The sequence below is a fragment of the Echeneis naucrates genome, chromosome 23, assembly GCF_900963305.1.
Source record: "Echeneis naucrates chromosome 23, fEcheNa1.1, whole genome shotgun sequence".
In the NCBI taxonomy this organism is placed as follows: domain Eukaryota; kingdom Metazoa; phylum Chordata; class Actinopteri; order Carangiformes; family Echeneidae; genus Echeneis; species Echeneis naucrates.
The window spans coordinates 5011274-5031416 of record NC_042533.1 but is presented as its reverse complement, the minus strand read 5'-3'; the positions used below and the strand labels follow the sequence as shown (position 1 = coordinate 5031416).

Genomic DNA, 20143 nt, shown 5'->3' with positions numbered 1-20143 from the left:
AAGGGGAGGCGGGTGCACGCGGCGCCGCACGTCGCCTGACGCCGAACATCAGAACAGATAGATGAAGTTAAAGCGATTAAAGTGCAGGAGGACTCTGCGTCATTGGAGAGGTGAGTGGCCCGGATAGGAAAAAGATTAGAGAGAGAGAACTGCATGAATGAAAGAACAATGAATCCGCACCACAGCTTAGCGCTGACTTTGACTTCAGACTGCTTCTAAGTCTGCATGCAGAAAAAGTTGAAGTTGTGCGAGAAAGTGCTTCCAAACTGATTCCAATTCTCTGAAGACACTTTAAAGATGACGTTGTCTGTTTGTTTGTGTATTCTCATTTTCCCGTCAAAGATCATAGATCACCTGTCACTAACATCATTAATCATTTGCTTCAGTATTAATGAAGTGTACACAATATAGACTGGTGTATTTAAAGTAACACAGAGGGAAAAGTATGTTTTTTATTTTTCTAGGTGTAATATTGACTCATATTGGAAATATTTCCATCCATCCACCCATAGTCATGGAGTTCAAAGCATGTTTATCACCTGAACTCACCTTTTGGCCACTGCATCATTGAATATATGTCAAATTTAAGTTGGTAAAAGGACAGAATCACATTATTCTGGTTCCTATGCTGTGTCAGACAGAGTGTAGGAATGTAAATATATATCAGGAAACAAACCTGATATGTCACTCTCTTTCTCCATTTTTCCGTTATCTTTCTCAGAGCTTTTCTTCTGCCCAACTATTTTCCAATTTTCCTCATTTTAATCACAATTTTTTGGGATAGACTGAGAATAAATTGATAAATAATATTTGTGTTTTGTTTGATTCTTTTTGAATGGTGGCGTGATACAAATAATTGTTACTCATCCTCATATATTGTAAGGAATAACATACATGTAAACCAGCAACAATAACAATGAACATCAACCACACTGTGTCGAAGGCATTAAGTTATACGGCACTGCTCTACACCACAGAGAGCTCATTACAGCCCTGTTCACCCAACGCTCATTTACCAAATAAGTAAAGTTGGCAACCCCCTGGAGGCAAAAACCTACCTTTATGTCAACTGTTTTTTGGAGGAAATCAACTGTCACATTAAGAGCCTAGAGATGGGTTCGTCTTTATTTCCTAACCCTGTGGGTCCCCAATCACCACACATAAATCCTGGGCACCTGGTCTTGAATACTTTTGCCTTGGGGCCCCTTGGAAGGTTAGTGCAGCCAGGAATTACCCAATTGTTTTCAAATGTGATTCTAGTCTCAAAATACTTAGTGGTACTCTTAAGAACATTACTTCTTAACTGCAAGGCTTCTGTAATACCAAGAGGGATGACATAACTTATAGATCAGCATAATAATGTCATTTAAGCAGGCGTCAATAAAATTTTCTACACACCAAAATCTACAACCAAGTTTGACACACGCTTTATAATGAATTGTGCAGAAATCACGTTACCTCAGTCCTTAAAAACAATATGATGTAGAGGTATGGATCTCTTCTGGCTTTAGCTTCCAATGCCAGATGCTCAATATGAAAATATCATATCAAGAAGGTTGTACAGTAACCTTAAAATCTGGATTAAAATGCTCTTTTGTGGAACACAGAAACGCAAAACCTGCTCTATGGATAGTATACTGATATACCGACTAAAATAGAAAAGACATAAAAAAAAAAAAAAAAAACCTTTTAAATATGAAAAAGATATATTTTTGAATATATTTGTCTATGTGTATGTGTTAGCGCAGGGTGGAGGAGTGGAGGGGAAGGGAAGGGGGTGGGGGGGATGGGGGTCAGAAAATTGTGGATTGATAGAAAGAAATAGACGCCAAAAACAGCCCCCAACTACCCCCTACCCCAACGCCCTCCCCCCAGCCTGGGGTTTGAATTAATGTGTTTCTATTTTTGGCCCTCCCGTGTTTCCAGGGGAAACCTAATGACGCAATGACGTCAATGCAGGTCACCAGCAAGAAGCAGACTGGAGGAATTGAGTGGCTTCCATTAGAGGTTTTGCAGCATTTTCCAGAGAGGAGGGAGGAGGACAAAATGGATTAAGATTAAGAAAGGCACAGAAATAAAATAAATATAGAACGAAATGAAGGGGAGGCAATGCGACTGACGTCTGGGAAGAGAGAGGATGGAGGGAGGGTGAGAGGGTGGAGGTGGAGGGGTGGGGGTGGGAGGGGGGTGTATGGCGGGGGGGGGCGGGGGGGGACCCTACTGCTGCATATCAATGGGCGCCGTTCAAATTCCCAGGGATTATTGGAGGGAAAAAGGGGGGGACGAGAAAAATGATGCACGCTTCCTCGGATCGGTGATGACTGGGTGAGCCCATTCTATTTATATTATTTCCTCTTTTGCTTATTGTTGAAGTGAGTTAAAAAAAAAAAACAACCTGCCATTCTGTTTTCGTGGTTATAGACTGTGTTGCCATATAGAGAGCCATTGAGAAATTCATCCCCGAGTTTGACGGTGAAGCATGAGTGGCCAGCGTTTTCTCCGGAGAGACATGTTGATGTGCGAGGAAAGGGAAAAAAATGTCTCTTAAAAGTGTCTAAGTGTTGACTTCCACTGAATCGATTGCATTTCTTTATCATTAACCGCAGCGGTGGACGTGCTCCGTCTACAGCCCTCTTATACCGATGCAATACTAATTCTGCATCCATCGATATATATTCACCGCTGACAGAGAGGAGGAGAGAGGAAACACATTTTAGTCTCCATACTTATATTATTGACGACTGGCCGTGATCTCTGAAATACCGGGGGGGGGGGAAGCATGAAAGGATCAAGTCAGTACTTGCAAGCAGTGTCGTCTAATTGCAATGCCAATCACTCAACAGCTTACATCATTTTGGAAAGGGCGAATGAAATGTAAACGATTCCGGTGAGTTTCATTCAGATCGAGATATCTATAGAAATTAAGCCGGTTGATCACCGTTTGCCAAGAGGCTACTTTCCATAGCCTGGCGGTGTGTGTGTGTGTGTGTGTGTGTTGGGGTGGAGGGCTGTGCGTGTGGAACCTGAAAGAAGAAGTAACGTTACTTCTTTTAGGGAAGTGGAAGATTAGACCCTTCTGGGGGGTGCACGCGCACACGCGGACGCAGCAGACATAGCCACATATTGCCCACTCGGCAGGCTTTCAATGCATTACGGCAACAAGTGCCAATTCATGCACGATCAATTCATCTACAGCCCATCGTGATGCACAAAAACAGAGCTCTACATGGTTATAACTGATGTTTTTCTTTTTTTAAGTTCATTTATTTAGCTTTAGTTTTTTCTTTTTTCCCCCCCTGCCACCCTCTATGTAACCTTTTTTGTTTGTTTGTTTGTTTGTTTGTGTTTTTTAAACCAACTCCACAATCCGGGCTCCGGTGCAGGGCGTTCACCAGGCAGGCAGAGCCGGTTTCAGCACCACGGACAGCGCTGTGTGTGTGTGTGTGTGTTTCAGGACCACGGAGAGCATTGGTGCCATATGAACGTGCTCCAGCCCTCCGCTCTTCCTTCACAGTGAAGGTGGATCTACCTCAGCCAAGGGCCTGTAGGACTGACACTGCAAAAAAATGAGGCAGAGACGTCATAGACATCAACCCTCTAATTCATCCAGTCAAATGAATGACAACACAACGGCTTTAATCAGCGTGTAACACACCACGACAACAAAGTATGGGACCATCTAGCTCACATTTAGAGAAAAGGCAGCTGAGAATGTGACACTTTTTTCCCCACATATGACGCATGTGGTGAGGTAAGTGTGGCAGATGCCTACGTGTGCAGATGGTCCGGTCTGATGGGCCCTATCCACCCTGGGTTTGACGTAACAGCCATATACAGGCAGAGGTCCCGTCACCCAGATGTGATCGTTCGCTGTGCATGCATCCTGAACAGACACCACACAAGCCTGTTTTAAAAACTCCCTTTTTGTATGAACTTGTTCTTAACTGGACCATGAAATTTCGTGGCCTGCGTGTTGACTGGACTCACAGTTAGGATTGTGTTCTAGTGTATGCTACACGATTTTTTCCTTTTTCTCAAGATTTAAGTAAAAAGTTCAACAGGATCTTAAATTTGGTTGTAATATTTTTCTATACAGATTTTCTAATGGGTTTATAAAAACACTCAAACATTAACACAACAAAATATTTATTTTACTAAGGCTTGCTTGGGGTGAAACAATCCAAGTCAACATGAACAATGTTACTCTATAAAATAATCTTAATTTTTTATAATTTTATAATATATCCCTTCATAAATAACAAGTTACCCAAAAAGTTGAAAGAACAACAAAAAAAGGACTCCACTGATAATTTGCTTTCAAAGACATTATTAATGGTGTGATATGAAACATTTAAATATTTGGTGATAACTATGAATACATGCAGTCAGAACATGTTAAAAAAGTGCATTTTATTGGGGCGTGTTGCCAAAAGATGTAGAGAAATAGATTCTCAAACTACACCTTTGCTGATTTGGTTGGATAAGTCGATGTGTATCACCCAGGTGCACCAGATCATTTTTTGGTGTACAGCAGCAACAATTGTGACCTTCAGCTGGCGGTGGCTTTGCAGACAATTATTTCTTTATGATTAGGGTGTGGCACAGGATGGAGCAACTACTGGCATCACTGAATTCACACAGAGTGAAAGATGTATCTCTCTGCACCATGTGGTGGCCGGTCTGTGATGGTGGTCAGTGACTGTGGTGACATTTTCTGCTTTAAACAATCAGCTGATTGAATGTGGTGCATTTATGGATGCTTTTCTTGCAGATTTTTGGAGCTTTTATGTAGATGAGCAGATTTAACATGGTCTTACAACTATGACATGTTTGAAATTGATGAAGTGGAGGTTTGAATTATATGCTTGAATGTCAGAGTTTTGTTGCTGCTGCTGGTTTTTTGAATGGAGTTATAAGCTGGTTAAATATGAGCAGATAACAAACTAAAAAGCTACTTTTTCACATAAGGGTTACTGAAATGAACAGTTAGTTTGTTAAATCAGTTCCTTCGGCTCTTACAGTACATCCCACAGATACATCTCTGTCATCACAGCTGGTCATAGCAGCACTGACTCCTGAAACAGTTAAGACTGTTTTTTACTACCTGAAATCATCTTCTGCAGCAAATAGTTCAGAAAGAAGGAGCACTGAAGCACGTGAATGCTGATGGTGAAGTCCAATACAGTGAGATTTACTGCCCAAAGACAAAAGAAGACCATACCTTTCAAAGGACAGGACCAAACCATCTCACCAATCCATGGAGAGGACCAGGGTGAAGGATGAGGTGGAGGTGGTGAAAACAGAGAAATAAAAAGAGTGCCATCACAAGATGTTTCAAGTCACTTTGTTTCCCTGAAATGTGGAGAAGACAAAAAAGATCGAGTCAACTGACAGTTTCAACATTTTAACGTCGTCTGCAACCAACCAACCTCTTCAGCCATTCTTTATCAGGCTGCTTGTGGCGGGACTCCATGTCACTTGGGCTGTACTGAAGTGAGAGAGGAGACTCCAAATGGTTCTCTCAAAATAAGAAGCGACTGAGAGTCTCATTTGAAGTTTTCTAATGTAACACTTGGACACAGTGTCAGGAAATAGCCTTTAAGATGATGAAGTTATGTCTTTCAGAGGGAGATGGCAGAATTCTTTTTGGTTGTTTTGGTGATGGAAGTAAGGGTGCTTCTTCAGAGGTGGCTCCTGAGGTCCTGGTGCTGCCAGGCATGTTTGTTGAAGCCTCTGATCAACTATATGTCCATTTGGTTTTATTGTAGTTAAATTATGATAGAATCACTAACTCCATTAAAAACCAACATCATGATAATACTCAGACTAAAGCCTCCATTTACTTTGACATGGATGCTATTTTACCTGAATTGTGTCCCATTCTTCCCCATTAGGGATACTATGCTCTTCAGTATTGTCTATTAAAGATCTTGTTGACATCATTTCTGCACCTCTTCCTCCCTCTCTGCTCCAGTGATGTAGGAGTGCCTCCACCTTCCAACCACTCTGTTTACAGTCAGGGGGTGTTTCCTTCTACCGTTCAGCATTAAAATGTACAAACAGCTTACAAATGCTTGATATTTAATTCGAAGATGTGTAAAACAGCATTTCAGAAATCCTGTTTGGGCTTTTGTGGGTACATTTTTTAAGAAAACAGTAGCAGATGTTTTGTGAATGGCCAAACGTGACTAAGAGGAATAACTAGTATTTCTGGACATCATGCAATGAGTCAAGAAAAGGGGATTCATACAAAGATGAGTTGTCAGAGAATACAGATTTCTGACTCAAAGCCTTTTAGAAAGCTGAGAAGCAAAACAATTGAGGTGTTTATGAAAGGCTGTAAAATTGTCACCTGTCCATCAGTCTCTCTTTGTGGTATCACCTGTATCGCCCTAAGCCACGTCTGCACAAAAATAAAGAATTCTATTAGAGGAATAAGTAGAGACCCATATTTTCAGCTACCATTTACTTTTCAAGCACCTTGTCGAAGGCGCTGTCATTGAGTGTCATCATATATCCAGTTCATTGATTGCTCTTTTCCCTTCTGTAGGTGCTAAGGACACTGCCACAGGATCAGGAAACATTTTGTCCTTTGTGGGTCTTTTTGCGGTCTGGGCTTGCTGTTCCTAAGGCAGTAGCCAGGAAGCCCTTACCCCAAAAAGTATCTGCACTGGATTCTGGCATCAGAAGCAGATGACACCCCTCTTTCCTCTTGATGGAGCAGTGAGTATCTATTGTCTCTTTGTTCAGTGAGAGGGCACTACAACTTACACTCGGTAGTTTGAACTGCTTAAACATCGAACACAATCTGAGTTTGTCAAAAGCTTGGCTGAGGTTAGGTGTGGTGTTTGATCTTTAAAATCCAAGAATAGGATTTCTAAAGAGGAAGTATTTGAGAGGCATAATACAGGATGTGGCTGAATCAGAGTAGGCAACTGGAGACAAATCCAATTGGAAAGGACCATATTACAGTGAGAGATTGACAGACGCTTAAAGTTCAGATCGAAAAGCATGAAGCTAGAGTTACCCCGACATCCCTGTTAAAATTTAACAGGAGAAATCAGGTTAAATCTGCTACTTGTTTTACATCAGTCCATATTTACACATACAGAGGTGAAGGTGGAGTTGAGTGTGTAAGGCACACATGACAAATTCCACTGTCATCATGTCATACAATACTCAGGTTTTTCTAAAAATAAAAAAACTCACATCTTTTGCAGTAACAGTGGATTAAAATATGCATCATGTTACTTTTTCTCTGACCTGCCTTGACAAATCTTCCATTGACTGTCACCATGCATTTTTAATTTGAATAATTTTGTGGTATCCTTGATTATGAAAGTGTGTTAAGAAAAATAATATGATGTATAGAATTTGCCCGTGTCTGATACTTTGCACTTCCTATTATCATCAAGTTGAGCACTCTAAATTCAAACTGTTCACTTCAAATATTCAGGATTATATTAGTGTATATATTAGTACAATTATTGATTAAATACATATATCTTATATGCAACAGGAATCTGTTTCATTAAGTATTTTTGAAAATAATGCATTTATGACTGTAATCTAATCCCACAGCAGGGATTTATAGACGTATGTCTGGAAACATCATGAAAAGGATGTGCAGGGTAAACAAATCAGCTGAGGGAAAAGAGACGTGTAGCTTCAAGCCTTTGACTTCCTGTGTGTTATATAAATGTGATTATTTATCCGAACCCATGAGCTTTCACAATGAGGTTTTTGTACGTCAGAGCCTGAGGCAGTTTTTGCTTCTTTTGCGCTGATGAGGACATTTCACTCACACAGATCATGTGACTGCATCGCTTAGTGAGCGTTAGTACGCACATGTGTGTACGTATATGCAATGTAGTGTGCAAACACAATGACCAGAACAAATTAATGGGGTTATACAGACATGATGTTGCATCCCTTACTGTAATTCCACTTCTACTTACATTTCTCACCATGTTTGTTACTGTAAGTAATAATAATAAATGTGTTGTGTGCTGTTAAATAAAGATTGTACTGTCTTGGTGTCTGTAATAAATTAGAAGTAATGTAAATCTCTTTTTGAATTTTTGAGGGTTTCACTATTTTGCACCTGCTTTCAGTCCAAAGTGTGTATTTTTTTTTTAATAATACCAAATATAATACTAATACAAATCTGTCAGTGATAAAATTTCTTTCAAAGAATTGCACACAATTCATCAGAGGTTTGACAAAAATCCACCTCCTTAAATATTAAGAACAACCACACTATTCTGAACTGAAGTCAACCACTACCACTACATGTGTAACCAGTACTTTTGTACACTTTTTTGTCTGATCTCCTGCACTTCCTTGATAGATGTAGTACCTAATTATATCATTATTTTTTGTTATTATCTTTAAATCAAGGCTTTCGTCTGCACCGAAGCTTTACTGATTCTTCACTGTAAATTGTTTTGGACAAAAGCATCCTCTACATGACTAAAAGTAAATGTGAAACAGACCTTACAGTCCAAAAAGGCACTAACTACTCCGAAGCTGAGCCACTCTGCCCTGTGGGTGGCCACTGTATCGCACAGACTAATATGAGTAGCATCCAGTAGATTGGGTCCAGTAGACTGGCCCCTGCTTCCATTAATTGACCTAACAAATCTCTGGCTGACCTTCAGATTGGAGCTACAGATTCCCAGTTAAATCACAACTGTAGCCCACAATTTGTGTCACACATCGCCCTGGGAAATAGGGCAGTGCCTCATCCCTGTCATCAGATAGGGACGTGGGTTGGTGGATGCTCCTTTCCCACTTGTAATGGAGTAAATTAAATTGGTAACCACAGGCACAACAGACTGGAAAGGTTATTTCCTCTTTCACTATTGTTATCTTCAATATATGTTGCTCCCTGTAATTTGATGCAAAGTACATATTTTGGGCACATTTGAAAATATTCTGAGCATTCTGAGCAACATTATTAATTTCCTCTTTAAAAGAGTCAAAAAATAAAACAGGTCAGCTATCAGAGGAGACTGGTTAAAATGTTGGTAATAAATAAGAGAATAATCTGATAAATTTACTCAGACTTTTAGAAGAGACTTCAAACTAAACCTCTGGGATCTTCTGGGATACATCACAATATGTCAATAATATTTCCAGGTCACAAACACATGATTTCTGAGGTGATACATTCAGATTCTTTCAGGATTTTCGTGAAAGGGAAGTGAATAAAAAGAAAAATGTAATTCATTGCTGGGTCGTACTCAATGTGAGCTGATGAACTGGTCCTCGGTGAAATCTCTGGGTGACTGTTGCCCTCCAGAGGATATTTGGAGAACTGCAACTGAGAACACTGGCGCTCCATCACTGGGACAGAACACAGGTTCAAAAATGTACTGAAAACATTTTATAAAGTTTTCCAGTAAATGTTTCAGGAGTCCCATCTGGATCAGAATGTTTTCATATCAGGTTTATTCAGTTAAATGATCACATTCATACTGGTAGTCTCCTCCCCATTCTCACCAAGGTTACGGTAAAAAGTGTTAAAGTTGAATGCCTTCTTTTCTGGGGAAAGCTTTTCTGGGGAAAGCTTGCTGTTCTTGGCTTTCTTGGATTTATGAAGGTCTGGTTTGTGTGTTTTCTTAGTTTTGCCAAGCTCTTCTGAGTATAACATCAATAATGTGATTACATTTAATTGCCAAAATAGATTTGAAGTGACTTGAGTATCCCAGTAAAAAAAAAAAAAAAAATCTTGTTCCAATCATCCATGCTGCTGGTTGGACTGGCAGCATTAATGTATTTTTATTCTGGCCAAACTGGAGATGACGCAAAAAAGAAACCATGCAGGAGGTTTGGTAGATGTGTCATTACCTTCAGGGCCAATAAACTGCTTCTTGCTAAAACACCACCCCAAGAGGTAAAGTCAGCAGATTTCTGTAGATCTATTTGCTTTAAATTCCAGCACTTAAAAAGAGTAATCTGAAATATATTAAAGTAGTACGTGATTCAGATGAAGTTAGGTTGAATTGCTGCAGTAGCATTTAGCGAATCGGCTCAACGAGAGTAAAGGAATGTTTACACGTTGGCGGGACTGGATTACAAAGTCTTAAACAATGTATTCATCATATTAATTATTAATTATTACTCCACTGAATCTGGAAGATTAGATTCACTGGAGTTTAAAAGTACAGATTCCAATTTTACTTTCTACTTTTAGGTCCTCCAGCTTTAGGTATTTATTCAGGGCAAAGCTAATGCAAGTTTAGGCATTAGATTAGCTTATCTTTGCATTTATTTTGAAAGAACTGTAGCAATATCACTGGCTCAGTGAGTCTGTTCTTCAGTATAGCAGTGTTTACAGTGACAACGCTTACGTTCTGATGGTCAGCAAGTAATAGTTCCTGCACCGTTTCGGAGATTCATTGTTAGCATGGTAATACTTATATTCTTTGTCAAAGGAAAGGACTTCAGTTTTGCAGATGTTTAGTCAAAGAGGTCTTTGTGGAAAAACTGATTCATTGATTAGTTTTCTCATAAGCAGATACCATGATTCATGCTTCCCAAGACTGCAGGCAGATACGCGGCTCTTACAGTTTAACTTTGGATAAAGAGGTGGGCTGTACCATATAGTCATCCTCTTAGTCATGTATTAAACCACAGCTATTTCCTGCACGGATAGGTTAATGTCTAGAGTATGGGTTCTATATAACAATAGTGCAAAAATATTTTTGTTCACCCGAGTGAGGTCACTTAATAATGAAAAAAAAATATATTTTTTTCTGATCGAACTGAGATGGCCATTTGCCACATCATGTTACTGGAACTGAACAAAGCAGATATTCCAATAAGTAGCGCCTCCCTAGTTTCTATATTTGACTCCTTGTATAATCTACTTCACAAGTAAAGTATTTCCTTCTGCGTCACACTCTTGCTCCGATATAAAGGAAAAATGTGTTTGTGTGCCATAGCCTAACTGGGGAGATGAAACTGATTGTTTTTGCATGGTTCTTGTTTGCTCAACAACACCATCCATTAATGATCTGGGAATCTCGTTCCACCAGGTCAACAATAACAGAACAGAGTCTCAATTAGTTGAATTCAACAAGGTATGGGTGAACAACAGTACTCTGTGAAAATAATAATGAAGAACAATCAGTTTACTGGAATCGTTCATTGTTCAGTAACTGATTATAGATACAATTAATTTACTTTACTAATTTGCAGATGAATAATGTTTATCTGGCAAAGATTGTTTGCAGATAAACAGGAAATTGTATTAAAACCTCTTTCTCTTTATATAGATTACCTTGGATGAAGATATTGGCAAAAAGAAAAGTTGTAAGAAAAACTCCTACAGTAAACACGACCTGTGGCTCCATCTCTTCAGTGATTTATCAACCTAAGAAATAAATTTCCATATTCAGTAGAATTCAAAGCAATGTGTACTGACTAGACCTGCAAAGCAGAGACTTTCAGGAAAAGGCATCACTACACCACACACACAAAACAACACAACTGGGATTTCCTCCGTGTGAAGGAGGAGGATATGACCTTCAAACGTAACTTAAATATTAAATTGTGAATAAGAATAGCTTGAGGACAGGCTGGGGGACTCCACACGTGTACCTGCGTTTTGAAATATGCAAAGAATGTAAATCATGTACATTTTTTTGTCGTTCATCTGTGTCATCTACCTGAAAGTAAGACTGAAAGATTAGTTCATTTGGCTGTTGAAAATTATTTTTTTCTTTTGGTGCAGAATTGAAATTTGTGTGAACATTTAATTTCATAATTATCCATTCATTGGTGCATTGAAGCAAACCTCAATGTTTGCTGACACTAATTAAGGGTTCATAATAATAAAAGCCACTTCTGAGTCTGTATAGGAGAACTGTACTTGCCCTAAAATCTTTGGATTTTCCAGCCAGGCTTTTGGTTAGTCTGCCGTCCTTCAGGTGTGGGCTTCAGAGTCAACAATGCTGTAAAGCCAGAGTGAACTTCCTGCAGGGACGAACATTTAAGCCAAAGCTTAAAAAAAGATGTTGTCTGAGGTTTCATGTTTCAAAATATACATGTGAGTAAGAAGAACTTAGTCATATGCCCGGTCGTAAAAGTGTGCTCTGTAAAGTAGCGTGATCTGGACACCTTCAGTGTGGCATTCCAATAACAGGTTTTTCAGTAAAAGTACTGAGGGACCTGAAGAGTAATTCCTGACTTAATGTTAGAAGTGACAGTTTGACTTTGCTGTCAAGGTGTCACAGATGTTATTGGAGATTCAGTCACTGGCCACAGTAAGGGAACTCCCATTGGGGAATGACAGATTTAAGATGGACAGAGAGGGACATTCCTGCAGTGTGAAGAAAAACTGAGAATATTGCATATAGTAGGATACCTAAAAAACTAATAAACATCACAATTTACAAATGTGTGTATTTCTGTTTTTAAATTGTCACTGCTGCTTTTGCCTTTAAGAGGAAAAATAAATACAATAAATACAGGTCCCAACAAAGAAAAGATTTCACAGTTCTTTATCCAATTATTCCACGTGATTCTCAAGAATAAGATCATTCCTTTCTGAGAGCCAAGTAAAGAAAATCACAGGACAGTTAAAGATTAGGTAAGAATTTGATGACTCACTGTGTTTATGCTGAAGACATGACATGACAGATACCAGCTTCTAATCTTAGTTTCCCATACATATACTCCAGCTTACCATTTGTGTCTTTGATTTGTTGTGCACATGGTTATTAGTGGGCTTGTGTTGCACGGTGCCAACACAACCTGCACATTTTTCAGTACTTACAAGTTAAGATTGAACTGAAAACATTAGATCACACTGAAAGTGAAATCATTTAACAGGAACACAAAAGTAAAACCACAATTTGAATGTGAGCTTGAAGTGACTGACAGGAATGTAAATCTATCATTTCATGACATTTACTGTGAATTTCCTGCATAAGCAGAGCATGTTGAGGGGTTGACCTGTAAGGGTCAGGCTCAGGTTTGGGCTGGGGGAGGAGAGAGGTGGGGAAGGGACCCAGACAAGACTCAGACCAGACCAGACTATTTAAATGGGGAAACCTGCAAAGAGGCATGTGCTGTCTGTTTCTCATTCAGTATTACAGGAACACAGCCACACGTCGATTTTAACAGGTAAGACTATTACATGCTATTTTTCCGCATAGGGGTTCATAAAGGTGGGGACTTATCATTACCACAAGATAAAAGTGACTGATTCTTTTTTTTTCCTTAAGGATGCACATCCTCCTGGCTCTTTTTTATGTTTCTCTTGTGGCAGCACCGAGTTGTGCAAGTCCCCCCAGAAAGAGAGACTCCATGAGAAATACTATCCACAACATCTTAAATATTGCACAGATAACTCTGGTTCACATTAAAAAACTACGGACAAAGGTATGCACATTGCTTCATCTAAGCATGGTTACAGATTTTTCACAGAGCAGTCTTATTTCTATTGTTTTCTATATCTTGGAAGGTAAATTATCATTATTGTCATTATTATGAATGCTGTTTTTGCTGTTATGTGAACTGTTATACACTTAAGGCAAGAAAGTTTAAGTTTAGGCCAAATTTTCTTAGAACACAGGTCACTGTAATATAAGAGTATAAAGAAATATATCAGAGTAAGGTTAGATTTCTCTATTAAACTTTTTATATTCCCTAAGCAGCACATCCATATCCAGATTGTGTTTTTTTTTTCCTCTCCTTAGTTGCCGGTATCCCCACAGATAGAGGTCACCAGTCCTTCCATTGATGGACTAGTTAGTATCAGCCATGAACTTGGGCTTTTGGATAATGAACTACAGAGCCCCATCACAGATCTCCTCAGCCAGATCCAGGCTGATGTTTCAAGCTTGGAGGGAAGAGTGCGCTCCCTTGCTCGGACGATGGACTGTGCCATTCAGGACAGACCCGGCGGAGAGGCCAGTGATCATTTGTTTCCAGACAGTCACTTTTACCTCACTCTGACCAAAGTGCAGCACTATCTGGAGATGTTGCTTCTCAACAAGGACAAACTTAAGGTCTGTTGAGAAATCCACACACAGATTCCTAGTCTTGCCATGATATAAATGTAAAGAAGCTAATTTGCACAAATAGCTCAGTGTCTTTGCACATCTAATATTTCAATCATAACATTAGTGGGGAAAAAAGCATGAGTACCTTTTTCAGATAAATTCTCAATACTATTAAATAATATTTTGTTACTACATTTGCATGAAATGCACGTAGCTTTTCAAGTGAATACTCCTCATTTTTGTACAACAAAGATTTTACACATATTTAGAAAAAAATATTTTTAATTTATATACTCTTTAGATATCATTATATTACTTAAATAATATTTGAATCAACTTAATATATAAAAATCTGAATAGATACAGAAACTGAATTTTACCATTTGAAACATTTTTTTATATGTTGGTGTGTGTCTATTTTATGTAAAAAAAAAAAAGTATGTAATCTATCTGATTAATCTGCGGTGGTGATGGTATTGAAGTAAAGAATGTAATTTGTTATATAAAACTTTGCAATAAAGATTTTAATCAGTATTTGTTGCCTGTAGATTTTTTTATGTGTGTACCTGTGAAAATCAAATGTTGATCAAAGAAATCTATGTCCAATTTTTTATGTTCTTATTTTTTTCATCAAATGTTCTTAAACATTATTTTTTATGTTTTTAAATAACTTTCTATGGCCAACATTTATAACCAAAAGAAAAATTGTTAATTCAAAAGGCATGAATGAATGAATGTAAAGTATCGGCATACACTGAACATCTCAAATAAAACAGATGGAGGGCGAAGACCGAGATCTTACATTTTATGCTTTTGCAGATGAGGATTAAAAATTGAGGCCAAAAAAACTTTTAATGTTAAATGAACTGCACTATATTAGGGACTTAAAATAAAATAAAAAAAAAAAAACTGTACAGTCCCAATAAACAGTACAGTATCTGTTAATATAGTGAAGTTGGATTTCATTGAATAAATTTACTCCACATAGTTCAAACTGATATTTTTCAAAATGTCACAAACCTAGTCACTCAGGATGTGCTATAAAATTTATTGGGCTTGCTAACAGGCAGTTCCATCATCTAGCTCAGACCCATCTTACTTTTCAGCTGCCTTTAAATTCTCCTCTCACCCCAGTATTTTTTTTTTTTTTTTTTTTTTTTAAATCACAAGACAGATCAAAATTTACCACTTACGAGTAACTTTCCACACATTCGCAAATCCAATTTACTTTCAAGACGTCCTTGAATCTTATGTTTACCTGATGAAAAGAGCAGGTTTCGGCAGTACTAATGAGCGTTCTATCTGAAATGATTCTTCTTTGTCTTAAAGATCGCTATATATGGACACACACAAGTGCGTTTTCATTCCATGCAGTTTATTTCATTTCTGAAAAGGATACTTAAGGTTCAAACATTTTTAAACTCTTCTTTTACACTGTTCAGTTTCAAAAAGACAGAAAATAACTCACTTTGGAAAAACGATTATAATTGTACAATTTAAATAAATAAAACATTTCAGTGGTTTCTGTTGAACTAAACAAAGAAAAAAAAAAAAAAAAAAAAAGCTACATTGTTTGGAACAAAGCAAATCACACTGAAGGTCCAAAGGTTTCATGTTACATTTCGTGCAAAACCAGGGGCCTGTACCATGAAGCAATATTAGTAGGTCAATTCGTTTTTTCTGTTTATCAGATTGGAACCTGACTAATTAGATAACTGGAAAAATCGACTCATCATTCCTACAGCATACAAACACTGAATACTACAACAATGTTACTAATAATAAAGAGCAAAGGATATTTCTACAGAGCAGCAGAATAGTTTTTCTGTTCACACATTTTGCACCTCTCGCTCCAGCTTTTCTTTGGCACCAGAAAGAGTCTGACTTTACTTATAACGTTTTATGTGCAACGTGTTATATATTATACATCATTTACTTATGGTTAGCCTAGCTTTAACATTTTGGAGTTTTGCAGGTTCCCAGGGTGTCGTGAACATGTTCACATTTCACTGGATGGAATATGAATTTCTCCTGTTGCTGTGACCAATTTCACCAACAAATTTGTTCAGATTACTTACTTAAGGCACTCACATATAATGCAACATTGTTAATAACACTACCTCTTTCACAAGAGCGCACATTTCCAGTTAATTAACAGAGCCACTAATCAGCGTTGTACATGTTATCCAGAATACCCATTGTCAGGCTCAGTGAAGCCAGAAGACTCAGTAAGTTTAAGCTGTTTCATGATACAGACCACAGATTCAAGTGCAAATCCAGCATCACATGAAGTAACAGAGTCAGATATTAAATAATTGATATCACCATGCTTAAAATAAAAACAACAAAGTCAAACAAATGGGAACATTTTAAAGCTGACAGAGCAACATCTTTGTGATTTTATCATGCTGTTAAAAATACCACAGCTGCAATTTGATGCAAGTAAGGTGCACTCTTCTTGAAGTCCCAAACTAAGTTAGAGGCTTAATTTTCAGTGGAAGTGGTCTCCTCTCCCACATTTTAGTTGGGAGGAAATTGGAAGTGACTTCAAAAATGTTTCCAGTTTAGAGATATAGTCTTGAGGATGGCATCGCATGTGTGCTGCATGTGTTGACTCCTTCCACTTCATGCTCTCCACAGCCATGCCTCTCTTCCTCCAGAAGACAATCAGCTTTTCTACGGTTTCTGTATCACACAGGGTATCGTTCTCGCTGAAGAAGAAAAGGGCTGGTGCAGAGATTGGGTTGTTGTGGAAAACATGGATGCTGTTAGTGTAGAAGTCTGCTGTGTGTGATTTGAAGAGCCAGAAGTAAAGCAGGGCAGTGTTTTTGATGAAGTACTCTAAACGTGGCATCAGTGTCTTACCGAGGCCTAAACAACAAGGAAACAAATTGTTAATTTTTTATTAAAGTAAAGTTGTTGTACTAATGACTTCTGTTCAAAGGGTTAGGGTTAAATTCACCGATATTGCTGTTGAAAAAAAAAAAAAAAAACTTCTTTCTGTAAAGAAAAAAAAATATAATAAATTTTAAAATAAACTTAGTAGACACACTGATTTTTTTTACCCTGACTTTAATAATGTAACTGCTAAAAACTGGAGCTGCAACAATTACTACATAATATTTAAAATACTGACAGTTACAGTTCCAGATTTGCAACTGTGGCCATATACAATTTTCGTTGTTGTAAAGACACTTTTTGATTTTTGCAGACCAAGAAAAATATCTGAAGAAGAAAAAATAATGAAAATAATTGTTGGCTGCATTTCATTAAACAATAACAAATTTTTACCATGAAAACAAAACGTAGGTATTGTATTAGTATTGGCAATGTAAACAGTAATACTGTTCTGAGAAGTTACTTTTTTTTTAACACTTTGTATTTTACATTCACTGTGTTTACAACATTTAAGTTGATCAGAAAATTGGTGAATGTATGAATTTTTTGCAGCCATTGTCCCAAAGCGGGTTCAGAATTCCTGGACTCCTGACAAACTGGAACAGCAGCTCAGTGAATTATTTAAAGATCTGGCACACATATACAAGATTTAAGTAACCTGAGCCCCAGGGTGACTGTGGATAACTGCCACTCACCTACTGCCATGTGCTCCAGAGACCCAGCAACGAGGCTGTCATAGATGTGCCCTGTCAACCTCTGCTTCAGGCCTTCGTATTTTTTAGGGCCTTGAGAAATGTGGGTGAGCATCTGGGAGTAAGTGTAGCCACCAATGGAGGAGGCATGGACCAGCAGGGCCCTCCCTGAGAACTGAGGCTCCTCCAGAACCTTCAAAATTTCCATTCCATAGTCAAGGCCCCATTGAGGCCATAGGAAATGCATTACACCGCTGTGGACCAAGAGAACATCCATCCCACGGTTCAGGTAAAGGTCCCTGTATTTGGCCACTGCCCCTGGCGGTGCACCGAGCCAGGAGAAGAAAAGGAGAAGTGGGCGGGAAGAACTGTCATAGGTGCTGCAGGTAGAACCTCTGCCACATGTCTGATCGCCACCCCGTGTGAGTGGAGCATAATAAATTATGCTGCGCCTGATCCGCCTGGCTATGAACTTCCCTTCCCTGACTTCTGACACAGCTGCAGAGGTCCCAAAGAGTCTGCAATAAAAGACAAAAGGTCAGACTTAAAAAAATGACAGAAAGGACTAAATAATAATTTATTAAATGCTGAGCTGATCTGAAGATTTAAATGTAGTTTCCCAAGCCCCAGTTATTTTACAACAATATTGTTGTTTTTTTCATTTTGCTAAGAATGATAAAAACACCAATGGCTTTGACAAAAGTGGTAATCACAGCCAAGTCCTTAAATGACTGCATCCTAACAGTACAGAATATTTAGTACAAGTATTATTCCATGATCTCGAATACCAGGTTCTTTATCTCAGTTCTCTCATTTGGTTTCCTACAGATAATAAAATGGCGCTTCATGATCGGCCCACGACTGTTTCACTTCCTTACACGGATGTATTTAATTCCTCTGATGAACATACGTGATATTTAGCCATCAATGGCCCGCCTTCCTTCCCCCCCCAATGCTATGCGGTGCTATCTAGTCTGAAATAGTAATACGGGTGGATCAAGTTCCCATGAAAGTCTATCGCATTTTCAGCAGGCACATTTAAATGCTCGACGCCAAACCATCACCCTGCATCTGTTAACATTTCATTCAACTTCAGTAAAACAGATGAGAAGCAGCTGATCGCTCGTCATCCGGTTACCCCGAAAACAGCAGGTTTCCCATTCTGTCGGGCCAGCAGCGTCCCGGTCCCGGTCCCGGGTTGGAGTGTGAAAATGCGACTCCGGTGGATCAGTCAGACGTGCCACGGTGTCGGACAGCCCTGGATGTGGACTGCTACAGGAGGAACTGACGACCGAGAGCCCGCCTCCTTAATGCAGGCTTATTCACCGCGATCCTCCGTGAACGCGCAAGTTTCCACTGCGACGGATGCGACCGCATGCGACGCGCGCTCCCGTGAGATTTTCAAGTGAAGTAAGGCGGTAAAAGTCTTCAGATAAATATCACTATGTATTCACCGTGGAGTACTGATAGTGATAATATTGATATGATCAGAATTCATTAATGAACATTAAGCGTTCAGCAGAGCCAAATGGTGTATCTGCTGATGCTGTATCTGAAAATAGAGTTGGTCCGTTTATTTATAGTTCAAATGAGGTGAGAACACGTTATCGCTGTCAGGACAGTCACACTGACAGTCACACTTTTCTCTGACCTACCTGCAAGACCATTAAAAGCCCCAAGATGGAGCCAGAGACTAACACAGCAGTTTGGTCTGCAGGAAGTGGGAGGACAAGCTTTGAGAAAAGCTGATGTTGTTATTATTGTTGTTTTATTGATGGTATTGTTAATAGGCTCATGTCAGCATTGAATCAACATTCAAAAGGGTTCTTTTAGCGCTTTTATTTGTCTCTATCAACTCCAGAAGGAAATGACTTGCTTTCTCATTGCTAGCGTTAATTTCTCTGGTATGTGCTTATTAACTATTTCATTTTGAGGTTTGAACTTTGTGTACAACAGGAAAAGCCAGAGATTTTCTTTGACTCGCTCAGTGTGCTGACTTTCTGGCTCAGTCAAGCAGAAAAATGTCCCACAAAAATAGCCCACTAGGCCATGTGCCTGTGTCCCCGTCAACACTAGCTGCAATGCTCTGCCCTTTGCACTCTTTTCCCCAGTCTTGTCATCATCTTTTACACTCCCATCACCCCTGCTGATTCTCCATACACTCCCCTCATCAATCCTCTTTCTCCCAAGAAAAAAGAGCCTCCATCACTCTCCTCTGACCCTCGCTGCAAAGCAGTAAGACCCTCTCACCCCCGAGTTGCAGCCAAACAGAACCATGGCCTTTCCTTTTTGCATTGTTTCTCCACAGCCCCCATTGTCCAAGTAAAGAGAGAAAGTTGGGAGGTAGTGGAAGCAGAAGAGAAAGAGAGGAGAGGCGGGGGGGGGAATGTGCCCTCTCTGTTCTCCGGGCAGGATTGGTCCACCCACATCAGGGTGTGGAAATTCCATTGCAGCTTCCTGCTTTTTCTCCCAGACATTCCCTTTTTACTCCTCTCACTCATCTCTCCCATACTTTCTCCTGGCATTATGTGCTTTCTT

At 39.1% G+C, this 20143-nt stretch overlaps 2 protein-coding genes across 2 annotated transcripts; one reads left to right on the top strand and one right to left on the bottom strand.

Annotated features, from left to right (window-relative positions):
* Nucleotides 1-13236: 13236 nt before the first annotated feature.
* Nucleotides 13237-14030, top strand: lepb (leptin b). The gene is made up of 2 exons (XM_029495533.1): nucleotides 13237-13392; nucleotides 13710-14030. Exons 1-2 carry the CDS (start codon nucleotides 13237-13239, stop codon nucleotides 14028-14030), a joined length of 477 nt encoding a protein of 158 aa, XP_029351393.1.
* Nucleotides 14031-15381: 1351 nt separating this feature from the next.
* Nucleotides 15382-18875, bottom strand: LOC115036970 (uncharacterized). The gene is made up of 3 exons (XM_029495410.1): nucleotides 18744-18875; nucleotides 17609-18123; nucleotides 15382-16886 (listed from the first exon to the last, which is right to left on the bottom strand). Exons 1-3 carry the CDS (start codon nucleotides 18764-18766, stop codon nucleotides 16507-16509), a joined length of 918 nt encoding a protein of 305 aa, XP_029351270.1. The 5' UTR covers nucleotides 18767-18875; the 3' UTR covers nucleotides 15382-16506.
* Between the last annotated feature and the right edge of the window lie 1268 nt (nucleotides 18876-20143).

What these genes read in the sequence shown, in the direction of transcription:
- lepb (XM_029495533.1), top strand. Translation starts at nt 13,237, where the DNA reads ATGCACATCCTCCTGGCTCTTTTTTATGTTTCTCTTGTGGCAGCACCG. An exon ending in TTAAAAAACTACGGACAAAG is followed by an intron (nt 13,393 to 13,709) that starts GTATGCACATTG and finishes TCCTCTCCTTAG; the next exon opens with TTGCCGGTATCCCCACAGAT.
- LOC115036970 (XM_029495410.1), bottom strand. Translation starts at nt 18,766, where the DNA reads ATGGGAAACCTGCTGTTTTCGGG. An exon ending in GGAAACCTGCTGTTTTCGGG is followed by an intron (nt 18,124 to 18,743) that starts GTAACCGGATGA and finishes CTTTTATTGCAG; the next exon opens with ACTCTTTGGGACCTCTGCAG. An exon ending in TCTGGAGCACATGGCAGTAG is followed by an intron (nt 16,887 to 17,608) that starts GTGAGTGGCAGT and finishes CTTGTTGTTTAG; the next exon opens with GCCTCGGTAAGACACTGATG.